Source organism: Dysidea avara, chromosome 7 (assembly GCF_963678975.1).
Source record: "Dysidea avara chromosome 7, odDysAvar1.4, whole genome shotgun sequence".
Classification (NCBI taxonomy): Eukaryota; Metazoa; Porifera; class Demospongiae; order Dictyoceratida; family Dysideidae; genus Dysidea; species Dysidea avara.
This window is the reverse complement of record NC_089278.1, coordinates 10851755-10868403: the sequence shown is the minus strand read 5'-3', so window position 1 is coordinate 10868403 and position 16649 is coordinate 10851755. Positions and strand designations below refer to the sequence as shown.

The 16649-nt window shown below is 39.6% G+C and overlaps 1 protein-coding gene across 2 annotated transcripts in view; it reads right to left on the bottom strand.

The window, feature by feature from the left end:
• The window catches only part of LOC136260075 (AT-rich interactive domain-containing protein 2-like), a 77582-nt gene extending 61339 nt beyond the window's left edge, over positions 1–16243 (bottom strand). For both annotated transcript variants that reach the window (XM_066053689.1, XM_066053690.1), the window contains exons 1-6: positions 16181–16243; positions 15949–16094; positions 15772–15865; positions 3343–3440; positions 3018–3280; positions 2566–2751 (exon numbers count right to left, since the gene is read on the bottom strand). In XM_066053689.1, the coding sequence (XP_065909761.1) occupies positions 2566–2751; positions 3018–3280; positions 3343–3440; positions 15772–15865; positions 15949–16043 (736 nt within the window). In that variant the 5' untranslated portion in view covers positions 16044–16094; positions 16181–16243. The remainder of the gene's footprint in view (positions 1–2565; positions 2752–3017; positions 3281–3342; positions 3441–15771; positions 15866–15948; positions 16095–16180) is intronic.
• Positions 16244–16649: the final 406 nt, after the last annotated feature.

Genomic DNA, 16649 nt, shown 5'->3' with positions numbered 1-16649 from the left:
AAAAAAATTAATTTAAAATGAAGTAGGGATCTATACAATAAAAGTAGTGAACCAAGAGATGAATGATGGTAATACAGCATAACTTGGTGGGAAAGTCCCTACTTTGGCACCTATAACAATTATTTATTTTTATTGCATAGATCCCTATTTCATTTAACAATTTTTTTAAATATATAACACAGATATTACATCCGGAAATTGTAACAAATGGTACTATGCATTAAGGTGCATAGTACTCATTCTCATGATTGGTGGCCTAGACAGCACTGGAGACAGAGTTGCAGGCATGAACAAAGAGTGATAATGACTGGGGAGTGCCTTTGAGGCCAAGACACTACAGCAAAGTGTTTTTTGTGGCTGAATTATACCAGAGAAATCCATGTCTTGCTTGTGTCACTTGTTTTTGTAGGCTGATAGCTTGTATTTTAGTAGGCTGGACTTACTTTATAGCTTGTAACTAATAAATGTAATATATTACTAGTTACAGCCCTCAAAGTAATGAGTAATATGTAACTCGTTACTTTTTGCTGAGAGTAATATGTACCTGTTGCACATTACATGGCGTAAAAGTAACGAGTAATATGTAATGAGGTATATTTTTAGAGTAATGACCACATCTCTGGCTGTTGACTAAAGTATACGTGAGTTATGGGTGTTTGTTTACGTCACGTTGAAGCGATCATACGCAATCAATCTTTCTCATCTCTGAAGAAAGGTGATAGAAAGAGAAAAGTTAACCAGTATTAAAATGGACTCCCTATTCATTGCGAGCCCGATGGTGCAAATTGCAATTCTGTGTTCATAAGTTACAGTCGTTTTTGCTGGATTCTCGCAGATCCGGTCACATATCGGTATGGCTTCCTTGCATGAATAAGACACGAATGTGTAAATGAAGTCACAGTTTTAAAAAAGCAAAGCGAAGAAGGCAGATACTTGTCAGAATCAGGAAAGGGGATGCCACCAGTGAGTTTGTTGCTGTGGCATGAAATGGTGGTGTGCCCTGTTTTGTTTGGCTTTGTGACTATGGTCAGGCAGGAAGGCTGGCAGGCAGCAGTGTTGGGCCGGTACTTTTAAAAAGTAATATATTACTTATTACTCGTTACTAGCACTACAATGAAACACGTTACAGTTACTTATATATTACTTCAGTTTAAAAGTAACTAGAAATATGTTACAATAAAGGTACTTCACTAGGTAATAACATTACAGTAGCTAGTGAAGTAACGCGTTAGTGCTTCATTAGGTAATAATATTACAGTAACAAGGAGTAATATGGTACTTTAGTAACGCATTATTTATGTAAAGCTATCCGTTAGATATTGCTAACATAAGAAATGTAGCACATAAAATTACTTCGTTACTGCATTGAGTAATACATCTGTAATATTATGTAACGCGTAACAAAAGTAAAGCGTTACGCCCAACACAGGCAGGCAGGCAGGCAGGCAGGCAGGCAGGCAGGCAGGCAGGCAGGCAGGCAGGCAGGCAGGCAGGCAGGCAGGCAGGCAGGCAGGCAGGCAGGCAGGCAGGCAGGCAGGCAGGCAGGCAGGCAGGCAGGCAGGCAGGCAGGCAGGCAGGCAGGCAGGCAGGCAGGCAGGCAGGCAGGCAGGCAGGCAGGCAGGCAGGCAGGCAGGCAGGCAGGCAGGCAGGCAGGCAGGCAGGCAGGCAGGCAGGCAGGCAGGCAGGCAGATATATATGCATGCAGGCAGATCAAAAATAGGATTTTGGTGACTTTTAAAATCAATATCTGGTTGTTTGAGAGTATTTTCTTGTTTTTAGTACTGGATTTGAAGTTTCGTATATACACTAAGGCTATTACGTAAGTGATTTTGATGCATATCACATTTCTATTACAGTTTTTAATGGCAAAATTTTGGGCAGCACTCATCACTTTAATAGAACACTCATACATATCTAGGCAAGTAAAATATTAGCACAAAAAATACCATCAGTATAATAAAGCATTAAATTACATGGTCAATATATATGGCATCAGAAAAACAAGCAGTATAATAAAGCATAATGGTAATTATATATGGTAATGATTGGTATCAGTATCTGAATTGATAAAATTCTCTGAGTATTGGTATTGCAATGGATTGGTGTTTTGCTGTATTGTTGGAACAGTACATAATAGGATCTAAACAGAAAAAAGTGGTAAGTGAGGGCTGTGGCATATGTTTGTTAGAATCAATTGACTGCTTTATTATACAACTTAATCTTAAGATTCTAATTTCTATCAGTGCCATATCATTGACATACAGTGTACAATTCAAGTGCACATATTTCTATATGTGGAACGTGCAGGTTTTATACAATACAAGATGCTTTGTCAAATTGATTGTCACTACATATACTTGAATTACACAAAATGACACACATGTAAGCTCTATAACATCCAACACCTACTGTGTGGATGGAGATATGATGTCTTGCTAAGGAGTTTAAATGCATTGCTGTGACAATACTTTCAATAGAGTTTTTAAACAGGCAAAACATACTCCGAGTGTGAACAAATTATTCTATTGTTTTGCTATTAACATTAACATACATGGTGAAACTCACATTCATCATAAATCCCCACTTGAGCCAACATCAAATCTAACAAAGAAGGAGCTGCAGAAAGAATTAGAGGATCATATTCATCTGAAGATAAAATTGTAAGTGCATTGAAAACAAAATCTAACTCATTGGGTAAACCACTCTTTAATGACAAGACCAACTTGTAATGTGAAGTCTTTGCTGTTACTCCTAGAGTGTACAGTAGAGATAAGAAATAAATCCAAAGAAGATATACAGATATGCTGACATATACATTCATAAGCTCTAAGCAAATAAGACACAAGCACAAATAGAATTCTTGGTTAGTTTATGTACAAGTCTAACTCAGCTACCCACATGCTAGGTTTCCTAATGTAATCAAGTAACAATAGCTGTCTCTTGAAAAAAAAAACAACACATAAATCCTAAGTAAAAAAATTCACTGTAAATGTACCAAATTAATTCATATTACTAACCCAGATCATAATTAAACGAAACACCATGACTAATATTGTACTCATCACTGTTAATGGATGCAGTAGGCTCAGCCACAGAGCTATAAACTGCAGCACTGGGAGTTCTGTTGTTCAGTGGTACTGGTGTTCTACCAAGTGAAGCTGAAGGTATCTTAAATGATGGACTGATAACTCGAGGACGACTATCATCAAAGGTTTTGGCAGACTTCATTGGCCTTGGAGAAATACTATCTTTCATAGACAATTCATATTTCATTAAAAACCTGCAATTAAATGTACACGCATATGTGAATATTTATCAAAAGTAAAATACGAATGCGCCTACCGTATGTAGTGTTGTTTAAGAAGATATCCAGCATTCATAACATCATATTTTTTATAGAAATGCTGTGCAATTTCATTCCACTGTTTATCTCTTGTTATCTATTTAAAGAAAACAACACATGCACACATAATTATCACAATGCTTGCTACTAGTAGTCAGGGCACATGATAGTGTATTGTGTGGCCAAGTGCAGCTAGTATGGCCGCACAACAGACAAGTGTGTATTTACAGAAACCAAGAAAAGGCTATTTTCATGCATTCATAGCTCAATAGTGCATGAACGGAATATAACCAGTAACTCCCTTGGGGTAGGGCACCTCCTATTCCAAATTTGAGTTGAATCCACCTTGCCATCACTGAGATATGCTCCTTTGAAGTTCATCTTCTTTTCTTTGCATTTTTCTTCTTAATCTTCTTCTTTTCACACACTTTAGAAAAATTGCAATAACTCGTGTGTGCTTTAGTCAATTGACAATTTGGAGGGCAGAAAGAACATAATGCAGCACAGTTACAGCCCAATTTTCATACAGATCGAACTAAGAACAACAGAATTATGTGCGATTTTGGAAATTGCAATTGTTGTCACACCTACAGGGTAATCTGCTTGACAGATCAACTAGAAATCGTTCTGTACATGAAATTACTATTGTAGTGTAAACCTATGGTGGTTTGAAAGTACTGAGAGTATTAGTTAAGGAGATACAGTATAAAGCAAAAACCAAACATGTGAAAAAAATACAATTGAGATGCATACTTTAATAGAACAGTCACTGAAAAGGAAAACACGTGCACAAAAAAGATTGGAAAATTTCTCCAGGGTTCAAACCAGGGACTTCCACATCCATATAGCCAAGCCCTTTACCACTCTATCACTGCTGTCATTGCTCACTTCACTTAATTTCTACGTTATAAATGAAAGTTCTAGTTTAGTACACTAGAATGATAACTCGTAGATCTATCAGTGGAATTTCTAGAACATTTTATATATATATATGTGTGTGTGTAGTATTGAAGTAATCAGAAAACATGTGCTCTATTAGAGTACTACAAAAATTATGAAAATATATCAAGTGTGTTTTGCAGCCAGTGCAGGCAGGCGATGTACAACCAGAAATACCATTTTCATGATTTTGCTGAATGAATTCCAGTTATAATTCAGAAGGCTCAGTCTCACATATTAACAGTGTTTGGCCAGTTCTCTCAAGTGAATAGCTTTCGCAGTAAAAAAACATCCTCTGGATAGATAAAACCCACAATCAAACCACCCACTCTGGCCTTCTTCTTAGCTGAAACACGTGTTTGCAGTTAATTTCGAACAGTCATGTTTGAACTAGAGTCACTTGTCAAAAACTTTCGGAGAAGTTTGACAGCCTAAAGAATGATTTAGACAAGCTGAAGAGTCACTCAGAGAAGCGAAAGAAGCACGGAAAGCAAAGTTCTCACCTGCACCATAGACACCATTCGTCCTCAAGGTCACAATCTTGGAGCAGTTCTGACCACAGACACTATTCATACTCTCAGCGAGAGAACCAGCCTGAGCGATCTCAGAGTAGATCAGAGTTGCCACATCGGAGAGGAACATGTGACCGCCATGACAGCAACTCGAGGAGTCCCGCTCGTGAAGGTGAACCGCCAATTACCCTGGGAGGACATTCCTGACACACTTCAATACAGCAAGGTAGTTAAGAGTGGGAGTACAACTCTGACATTGAGCCTGGAGTGTGCAGACCACCTGAAAGTGAGGATTGCCTACTCTCTTCCTAAAGTGGCAACATCTCGGATACTTCAGCTTGATAGCTACTTCAAGACTGAGATACCAGCAGTAACCAAGGCTACAGACAAGGAGTTGGCAACAGTCCAGTCTCATGTGCTTGATGCCCTAGCCCCACTTAGTGCCATCTTAAAAACAAAAGAGGATGTCCCTGAGAAGATCATCAATGCAGCCACAGATGCAGTCAAGTTAATGCGTAATGCCAGTGTCTGAATTAGTTACCTCTGGCGTACCAAAGTCATCTACCAGATGAATAAGGCACTGCTTCCACTGGTTGAGGAGGATTTAAACTTCGTAGAACTGTCACCCTCCCTGTTTGGGCTGGAGTTTGCCCAAAAATCTAAACAGAGGGTGGACCAAGTAAATGAGGTCCACTTTTGGTACCACTAAGCCATTATTTTGACCATATCCCCCAACAGCCGGCAGGTTACACTCGCAAGCTGACACAAGGAGGGGGAGGATCCCACAAAAGACAGACAATCCAGGGAAAGTTGTTCCAGAAGAACACATTGAACAAGTGACTCATGCACACACCATTTCAAAAGTGTGATAGTGAATTGGAAAAGTACCTTATTGAACCAGATTGCATGTCTCGGGGCAAAACATTGTCATCAACCAGACCTGCCAAAGGCAGATCTGGTAAACTGGTCTGCAATAACACAGGACCAGTGGGTACTAAACATGGTACAGGGATACCAAATAGACTTTGTGGCAATGCCACACCAAGAGTCATGACCACCACATTATACCTCCTACACTGATACAAGAGGAAATATTCAAACTCCTTCAGAAGCAGGCGATACAACCTGTGGAGTGCCCTCAGAGTTCTGATCCAAAAGAATGGGAGGCAAAGGCAGGTCATTAACCTCAAAACACTAAACAGCTTTGTTCACCCAGAGCACTTCAAGATGGAGGGCATTCACACCTTGAAGGACCTGCTGGGAGAGGGAGACTGGTTAGCAAAGATCGATTTGAAAGATGTATTATTTTGCAATCCCAATACACCAATCACATCAAAAGTACCAACAATTTCAATTCTAGGGGAAAACTTTCTGCTTTACCTGTCTCCTTTTCAGCCTCTGCTCTGCCCTATGGGTGTTCACAAAAACTCTGAAACCAGCATTGGCTATGCTGCGACAGAGAGAGTTCCGAATGATCGTCTACACAGACGACATACTACTCATAGCAGAGTCCAAGAAACAAGCTCTGGATCAGGCTCCAGCTGTGGTACACCTACTGGAATACCTGGGATTCACATCAACACAGAGAAGTCTATGCTTACCTCAGATTAGACTATGGAGTCTTTTGGTCTCACAGTCAACTTCATCAATATGACTCCCTCCGGCCAAGATATAACAGATTCAAGTGGGGCTCGACAAATAATGAGGATGGCAGAGCCGGACACTAGCACATTTATTGGGCAAAATGAATTCAACAGCATGTGCAATTTCCACTGCACCCCTCTTCTACAGAATCCTGCAGATGGCTCTCTCCAACTCCCTGGAGACCCACTCCCAGCATTATGAGGGCAAAATAACCCTTTCACCGGACAGCTTGGAAGAGTTGAAATGGTGGGACACGGAGATGTCCAAACGGAATGGAAAGACTCTCCTCAAGAGGAAGATAGACATGATCGTCGACTCCGACACATCACTGCAGGGATGGAGGATACAAACCACAAGGGCAGCATGGTTACAGATGGAAGCAACACTCCACATCAACTGCTTGGAATTACTTGCAGCAACACTAGCAGTGCAGTTATCTGCAAAAAAACAAATCCAAACAAAATTTACATCCTGGTGAGGATCAACAACACCACAGTAGTTGCTTACATCAACCATCCGGGGGGACAGTCTCAAGAGAGCTGATCAATCTGAAAAAGGATCTGTGGATGTGATGTCTGGAAAGAAATATACACAGTTGCAAACAGACAGAACACACTGGAAGCTGTCTCGCTTAATATTCCACAAAATATGGGAAACCTTTGGTCTATTGGAAGTGGACCTCTTTGCAACTCGCCTGTCTGCCCAGTGCCCACGCTACTTCAGCTGGCAGCCAAATCCATCTGCAGATATGACAGAGTAATTACTCCAAGTGTGGACCCAAGGAGTACGCCAACCCACCTTGGAATCTGGTAGGCAGGACACTTACTCAGGTACAGAATCAACAAGTCAACATAGTGCTCAACCATGGTATCCTACACTTCTAAACATGCTGGTGGACTATCCCAGGCTGATAACATCAGAAACCAAAATAATGGTGAGCAGGGAGAACTCATTGATGCTCCCACAACTAGCCGTATGGCACGTCTCAGGGAGAGTCAGCAGCCGCAGCCATCAGAGGAAGCTACAGAGCTTATGCTCATCTCCAAAAACAAACAAATCCTATGACTTCTTATTGACTAAGTGGCACTGCTGGTGTTTTTAATGGTGTTCAGATCCCTTTTGTAGTCCTATAACTCAGGTAGCTAACTTCCTGGCAGGGTTTTGTCTATCCGAATCTTTTTTACTGTAAAAAGATGAGAGAATCGGCCAAACACCACTGATATGCTCAACTTCGCCTTCTTCATATTAGTCCATTTTCACATAAGGGCTAAGGAATGTGGTGGTTAATAATTATGATTGCACAACATTCGGTGTCCTTTAAAATGTATTGAAGCATATGGGAGTGAGGTAAGAAATCTTCACGAGAACCTAAACTGTACCGTTTATTCTTATTATGAGAACAAAATTGTAATCTTCAGGTTGTTAGCATCACGATGGTATATAGTTCATGAAGATTCGCTGTGTTGTAAAGCAGAAAGAAGTGACTTTAGCATGGTAGAAGACTCTAGTGACTTTGTTTTCAGCATCTAGAAAGTCTACTTAGTGAGAAAAACTTTGTTACTATGTTTCTACAAGGCTGAGAACAATGCTATAAAATATTTTATCATGGAAATAGGCGATCTTTCATCGCTGTGATTCTATCAACTACGCAGTTATTTCACCCATTACAGTAGGTTTAGTGGCCATGTTGTGCTGCCTAACAATCCTTTATACTTATAAGAGTAAAAATGCCTCACTTTAAGAAAGATGTAGGCTTTAAAACTTAAGATATCACTACCAATTGACACAAGATAGTTGATTTCTCGATTACAACACAGCGTATCTTCCCAATTTTCACATGGCTGCTATAAAAGTATGTTCTTATTTAAGAACAAACAGTATGGTTTGAGTTCCCGTGAAGTACTGTATAAAGATCTTAGTCCCATAGGTTTCAATACATTTTAAGGCCTCCCAAAGGACACCAGATGTTGCACAACCCTAAGTATTCATTACCATACCCTGAATACTTTAGCTTGCATGGAAATGGACTACCGTATAGCGCAAAACATTGGTGGCATAAAACTTTGGCAAATCGTCAAAAAATGGTATTGGCGAAAAAAAACTTTGGCGAATTGCTCCACTGACTATCCAAGTGTAAAACATTAGCGAAACAGTTGAGCCCGGCCAAATTCTCCGTAACATTCACTACAACGAACGGAGAACCTGAACTCCAACGCATATTATAGTGTGATATAGCCACACCCTCGCTCCGCGAGCCGCAAGGTCTAGTCTGTATCAAAACTATAACAGCTGTGCACAACCTTTGTGTCTCTATGAATATAACTATAGCTATATTAAATTCATATCCTTACAGGTCATGTAGCTGGGACTGTAACGTGACGGTGGGAAGTAAATAGAGCGTGTGATTGGCTCAACTGATCCTGCAGCATCCACATGGCAGGTTTCGACTTCATATTTTCTGTGGAATCTATGATACGCGGATACCATGAATACCAACTAATATGGAATGATCCAATAATTGGCGAGGAACTTGGATGTGAGCGTGAGCCTGGCAACAGTCACGATCCGTATGCTGTGGCCGTGAAGAAAGCAATAGGAGGAAGTGACCGAATTGTAGGTCATGTGCCAAGAAGAATATCGACGATTTGCTCGTTATTTATTAGGAGAGGCGGATTGCTCGTTTGTATAATTAATGGAGTTCGAAGGTACTCCTCGGATTTGCCTTAGGGTGGTCTAGAAATACCTTGTAAATTAATCTTCAAGTCCGTTAACGCCGATGAATGCCAGAAAGCTAAGAAACTAATCCAGTCCACACTGTCAGTGGAAGTGTTTGAAGTTTGTGGAAGTGTTTGAAGTTTGTGCACCTACTCGACCTACCAATCAACAAGCATTGCCTGCAGCTGCAAATCAAGGACAGGAACTTGTGGTTTCCTCAGAGCAACCTTGCGAATTACCTGTTGTAATTGTACCTGAGCAGCATAATGAAGGTCCAGAAGAAGCTCCACCTCTGAGGAAAAGCATTAAGTGTATTGACACAGAAAGAATCATAATGGGAGAAGAGTTGTGTGATATTGAGATTAATTTTGCACAGCAACTATTGAAAGAACAGTTTTCGGAACTGAATGGTTTAGTGTCGACATTATACCAAGACAGACGGTTACAAATGACTGAAAGTTTAGTCAGGAACAAAGTCCAGATCATACATTGTAAAGGCAGACGCCATTGGATAGTTGCCACAACATTGAATTGTCAGCTTGGTGAAGTCAGAGTTTATGATTCATTATTTCAATACTGTGACAAGGAAACAGAACATGTGATTGCTAATCTGTTCCAGGTAGGGTCAGAGAAGCTCAAGATAACAGTCTCGCAGTCCCAAAAACAGAAAGGAGGGACTGACTGTGGGATTTTTGCCATAGCTTTTGCAACAGCTTTTGCAACAGCTCTTGCATTTGGGATAAATTTAAGCAAATTACAGCTGAAGTAAGAATCAATGAGAGCACATTTGATCAACTGCTTTAACAAGCATCATATTTCCCCATTCCCACGTACGTAATGTTGGCAGAACACTTTAGATACTGAGTTGTAGTATATTGTAAATAATTTCAGTCTTAATCTATTTACACTGTGACCAAACTACACTAGTTATATATGTCAATTGATTGTCATTAGTATATGCTGCCTTATTGACACTTAAATCAAGTGGTTGTAATCTGTCCGTGCAATTTGCAGGGAGCAAAGCAACATTGATTGTGTAACTGTCAAGCAGTTTAGTCATCGAAGAAGTGGTCTGTGCTTTGAAATTATCAAAAATGAGCAATGCAGGTTGGTTGGATGATAAATTCAGTTCAGCTTGTTTTCTGTTAATATAAGGTACCAAAATCTTCTCAACATATTCTTTCATTGTGAATTCATTGGACCAATGGTTATCTGAATGGGTTATGTGCCACGAGGAAGGAAATTTATATTGAGGCAGACATCGAGTCGTTTTACCTTCATAAATTAATTGAGGTGGCAAGAAATCTCCTGATATTGACCCAGCAAATACTGCAGTAATCTGCCGTTTATCATCCTTAGCCACTACCTCAACTCTTTTTGCTCCTTGCTTTTCCATTGTCCAGGGAGTAACTGGTACATAATTAAGAGCAGTCTGATCAAAGTTAATCACAAGCTCTGCAGGAATGTCATCCATGGCAACGATGTTCTTAACGTCTAACAGGAAATCCTCTTTCACTTCTTTGAACCGTTCAACATCAACTTTAGCTTTACTGCAGGGTTTTCTCTTCACAAACCCCATCCGCTTCAGTAAATATTTTGCCCAGTCCTTTGATAACTCAATTTCAGCTCCTTTTTCATTATATGCAAGAAGATTTGCATCTTTGTACAACAAAATACCTTGTGCACTGCCGATGACTACAGAAGTATTAACGGCTAAGCCCCGCCTCCTTACATCTTTGATGTATTCCTGTACTTAGGTGTCTATATCAGCCCCTAGCAGCAAACGCCGCCCTGTTTTCTTACGAGGCAATTCTTTTACCTCTTCTGGTTCTGTCTCTTTCGTGGGCTCTTCATCAGAATTTTCCGAGGCTACATCGGAGCCCTCATCTTTCGGCTTGGCCTTCTTTGATTTCGCCTTAGGTTTCAATGTGTCCTTGTACAAATCTTTCAAGCGTCTTGCTGTGGTTTTTTCTTTGAGAGGAAGTTTCGGATATTTCTCAGCATAATACCTTAGAGTAGCTGTTACGCCATGTTCTGCAGCTTGCTTGCCTACTTCGTATCGTTGACCTGGTGTGAGATAAAAATATGGCGAACGACCACGTGGCACTTTGGTCGCCTCTGTAACTTTTGCATTAGCCAATTCAATAGCTTTAGCTGGAATTTTTCTATTGAGCGGCCCATCTGGATCAGGAAGATTCGGAGAAGACGATGATGGAGTCGGCACAGGTTTAAAGTATTTCAGAATACCAGCCATTCTAACGTTAACTCACACAACACCTATACTATAGCTAGTCTGCATGGCGACTGGTGCGGTCACCCCTCCGCATAGAGTGGACTCGAGCCGGGTTCCTCTTTATGCGAAGGGGCGGCCGCACCAGACACAATTAAGGCTAAACCTTTGGAGGGTAAAACTTTGGCGAATGGAAAAATTATTTGCCAAATTCGCCAATGTTTTTCACCGCCAAAATTTTGCGCTATACGGTAATATATAGCTGGCAACCACTCTGTGGTCTGAGCCATTTATGAATTAGATGCTCTCCCCCATACAAATATTATGCCTCTTTCCTTTCTTACTAGTAGTTCACGTGTGGCTACCTGTTCCTAGCTGGTCATAGCAGCATTGCTAGCTATTACTCTCTGTACCTAGTCAAGCATCATTATAGAACAAGTACACAGAAATTTTTGGAATTTTCAACTAGAGTAGGGACCATAGCACATCGATAAAAGCATAGATAATAGAGTAAAAGGGATAGGAAACACAAGCGATTTCCGGTTTGATTTCCGTTATGCGTGACTTGAAAGGACAAGACAGTTTTGTGCTCAAGCATGGGAATTAGTGTTCTAAGCAGCGTAAATAGTAACCCAACAGACTACAGCAAGTATTTAGGCCTTTGTGAGAGATTTTAGGGAGAGAATTCAGATCATAGATTTTGTAACAAAGCGTATCGCATTAACCGTGATTGCTATATGCCGTCATACTTTCGCTCATAGTACCTTCATGCCTCGTCCATACCGCTTCTTGTATAGCCGGTTCCACTTTCGAATCTTGTGGTAAGCTAGGCGTGTCACCAACACAGTCTTTTACCCTTGCATTGTACTGCTAGATGGTTTAAACTTTTGGTAAAAAATGGAAGATACATAGTCGTTTCTTCAAGCAATAGTTCCTGTTTTGCTGATATTTCCTCTGGTTCTCTCTGTTAAATGGTAAGGAAGTTTATCACAGCTGAATATATTTATGAAGAAAGTTAAGTGGTTTAAAGTAATTATTGTGCCATTTTTTTCACTGTCAATCTCCTTTAATTTTGCTTATAACTTCCTTTAGGGTTGGTACCATCCTAGTTCCCTCGATTACTTACTTTAGTTCACTGTAGCAAAGTTTCACAATTGTTGGTTACAAAATTCTGTCGTTACAACAATTTGTTTCTCTTTGATACAAGCGCAGCAAACGTAACGAGTATGCTCGTGATGTAATATATGGAATTCCACTAGAAATGTATGTATTTTGTGACGTCACGTTATTGTGTTTCCTATCCCTTTTATGTACTCTATTATCTATGATAAAAGGTACTGAAACAAGCTGGGGTAGTGCACGATATTAAATCACAGTAAAACAATAAGAAGTGTTCTGGAAATGGTGCCACATGGTGCCAAATTTGTAAATAATGATTATGACTGGTGAACCCACACATACCACATCTGAAATGGCGCTACGCACCCCAGCCAGACATGGGGCCAAGTACATGAGTACTTATACTTAAGTACACTTAAGTACAGATTTGAAAGTACTTGTACTTTACTTAAATACTTCCTTAATTTCCCCAGTGTACTTGTACTTATACTCAAGTACTTTGCTAAGTACTTGTATGTACTTGAGTACTTAAGTACTTGTAAGTACTGCAAACATTGTACGTAGTTTGTACACAGTGGGTACTTAACAAAATTGCATGAAGGTGCATTGTACAATTCTTCTAGTGCCTTCACTAACCTTACTATGTATCATGTAGCCACGATTAATGATGTCATAGAATTCTGGCCAATAAAAACAATGCTGCTGCTAAAGTTAGTGCATTTAAATGTTTAAGAGAGTGAATAGTTGACAAAAACCTGAAAGTACCAACCCCACTAGGTACACTTACATACTACAATACACTGAATAAGTGTATATTTTGCTACAGCAAAATGTACTTGTACTTTACTTGAGTACTTCTAGCATGTACTTGTACTTTACTTAAGTACTCTCTTGATTGTCGCCAGAGTATTTGTATTTATACTTGGAAAATTCATAAGTACTTGTACTGTACTTAAGTACTTTCAAATGTACTTGGCCCCATGTCTGACCCCAGCTATATCAATTATCATCTAAAAAGTGAAGTATCCATTACACTTCGTTGTCAGCTGTGTTCAACCTGTTACACAGCATTTCGGATCAAGAACTGTTTGAAAAGCACCTCTGCAATCCATGCACACTGAAAGAAGAAAGAAATGGTGCTGCGCGTCCCAGTTATATCAATTGTTGTCTGAAAAGTGAAGTGTCCATTATGCTTCGTTGTCGGCTATGTTCAACCCAATACACAGCAGTACGAATCAAGAACTGTTCGAAAGCACCTCTGCAATCAAAATAGTCACTATAAAAAATACGGACAATTTCCATTACAAAGGGAAGCCATCATGTGCTACCGCCCAATCGACACTTTTCACTGTCAAAACAAAGATGAATGGAACACAAAGGATGACACTGGTAAGTCCATGAAGAATGCATTGTACGTACTGTGGTATGCCAAGAGACACCTCTTGGGCCGAAGCGATGTTGAACTGTGAATAAAGACTTAGCCGTTATCGAGTTATGCTTGTCTGAAGGCATCAGTCAGTTACTTACTCAGCCAGTCAGTCAGTCAATAGAAAATTCCATTCAACTTGTTGAAAGCATATCGGGTCAATCTGAAGGCATGTTTGGGCTTAGTTTTACCTAACCAATACTACCTCATCGTCATCAGGGAAAATTGAGGTTGGTTTTTAGGTGATGCTATTTTGTGGGCCACGCCTACTCCTTTGTGGTCCCTACTAAAGCATCAATAATTGCTTATTTTGTGGTGAAGTTTGTTAATGTCTTTGATTCTTGAACCTTATCATGTTATCTTCTCCTTAATCTCTCCTCTTTCTCCATATTGATCCACGTGTTCTTCAGGAATTTTCATGTATGCGATGTATGTACCATTTCGTTCAGGTTTCTTCAGAAAATTTTCGTGCACGCAACGTACACGCTATTTCAACTACCAAGTGTGGGGCTTTCTGGTCTCTTCAGGAAATTTTCGTGCATACGACATACATACCATGCTCAACTGACATTGGTGGGGCTCGTCCTAATTCAACCTAATTTAGAGCCTGGCTATACTACTGACAGGCATTAAAGTATAACTGCAGGTGTAGATAACCTATCTTGTTTCATTGCTTTTTTATCATACAGTACAATAGTACTGTATATTAAAGATCATGAAGATTTGGCTTTTCTAGCCAAAAACAATATTATCTCAAAACCAGCCCCACAATACCTTCATGGTGTCTTGACAGTATTGGTAAGCTATAATCAAGCCAAAAAGTGTCTTCAGAGTGGCCAAAATGCTTCCGATAAGTTGCTATGAAATTTAAAAACTTTTGCATTTAGCTACTACCTGCCTGCCTGCCTGATGCCTTCAAACAACCATAACTCAATAACAGACACTAGTTTATGGTTTATATTTTCCAGTGACTGGATTAACTGCAGAGGCACTTTTTGTACTGTTCTTCATGTGTAACGGGCAGAATATAGCATAACAAGAAACATAATGGCCACTTCATCTTTCAGTAATTGAAGATCTTACAGCATGCCTGGCACCATTCTTTCTTTTGATGTGGATTTATTAGTCATAATTATGTTATTTAATAAGTTGAAGTTGAATTAGGGATCAAAGAAAAAAGTAGTAAAACAGGGGAATAGCTAAAAAGTAGTGAAACAAGAAAGCTGTTTATAGCTACCTGCAGATATACTGGTGGACATTTAATATTTAGTTCAGTCATGGTTATAGACTGAATTAAGGGTTAAACATCCACTAGTATATCTGCAAGTAGCTATAAGCACCTTAACCATGACTGAATTAAGGATTAAATGTCCACTAGTATATCTGCAGGTAGCTATAAGCAGCTTTCTTATTTCACTGCTTTTTAGCTATTCCCTTGTCCCTTTGTTTACTTCTTTCCTTGATCCTTAAAATTCCTAATTTTTCCTTCTACTTGTTTCTAAGTTACTGTAAGATTTCTGATTTTTATTTTGCTAGTAGGAAGCAAAATAAAAACAATTAAAGCTAGGTATCTGCATGAATCGTAAAAGCAACAAGATCTTAGGAACAAGATTAGTGGTCAAGGCCCAGAAATAGACACCTCTCGTGGGTGTGCAACAAGAGTACACACATACAGTTCCAGTGACACTAGGGTTTACAGCCAGAAAACACCCCAACAATTGAGTACTGCTGCATACAACTAGCTATAGACACTAAACTAAGTGCAAGTTTCTGTACACATACAATAGCCAAAAAATCAGCAGTATAATACAGAACTAGTACAGTCACCACGTAAAACGCATACCTTGGTAAAGCCTCCCATTTCTACGACTTTGTTGTACAAGGTGAACATGTCTACCGCCTCGCCACCAACAATTGGTACCTTCTTTATCGGAGTCCTGTTTGATAATAAAAAAATCTGGTGAGCAGTTGCAATAGCACTTTACAAACTGAAGGAACACGCGAATATTTTAATTATTACCCATTGTGTTCGTGAAACTTGTACAGCCGGGAAAGAAATTCAGTCTCTTCAGGTGAATTACCAGACTGTTGTGTACACGCTGTAGTACAGGCCATCGTTTACGTAACGCCACGTTTTCACCCTTATGAATAGGTAGTAAGTGGTGGCTATGGACGAGAAACAAGCAAGAATCATGACTACAACACAGAGTAAATACAAAATTAACGTTTTACGGTTGTACACGCACACTCACGTAATGTTTAAGTTCTATTCCAATAACCCGCCATTTGTATTGCGGCCTTTCACATACTAGCGGCGTCCGCTTGTGTACACCACATTATAATAATTGCATGTCGCTTTCAAGCTGCTTAGAGACCAGCCAGATGTACAAATCTTCCTTGAAATGTTCACCTGTCTGGTCACGATCTTAAAAGAGTTTCATGCAAATGTAGCAAATGCCTTATTTCCTGAGTCTGCAGTCTGGTTCACTCAGTTGATCACAACCACAATGGAAGATTATTATAAAATATTTCATACAAACTGGTAGCACAAGTCCAGTTAAAATGGTGTAAACAAAATTATTATTTTTAGTTTTGAAGGCTGACTGTGGCTGATATCTACCATTTTGTTAAGGCTAACATCTACCATTTTGTTATTTAAGTTAATAATATTATATTATCACACAGGAATTCATCCATAGCAAGCTAGCTACAACTATACTC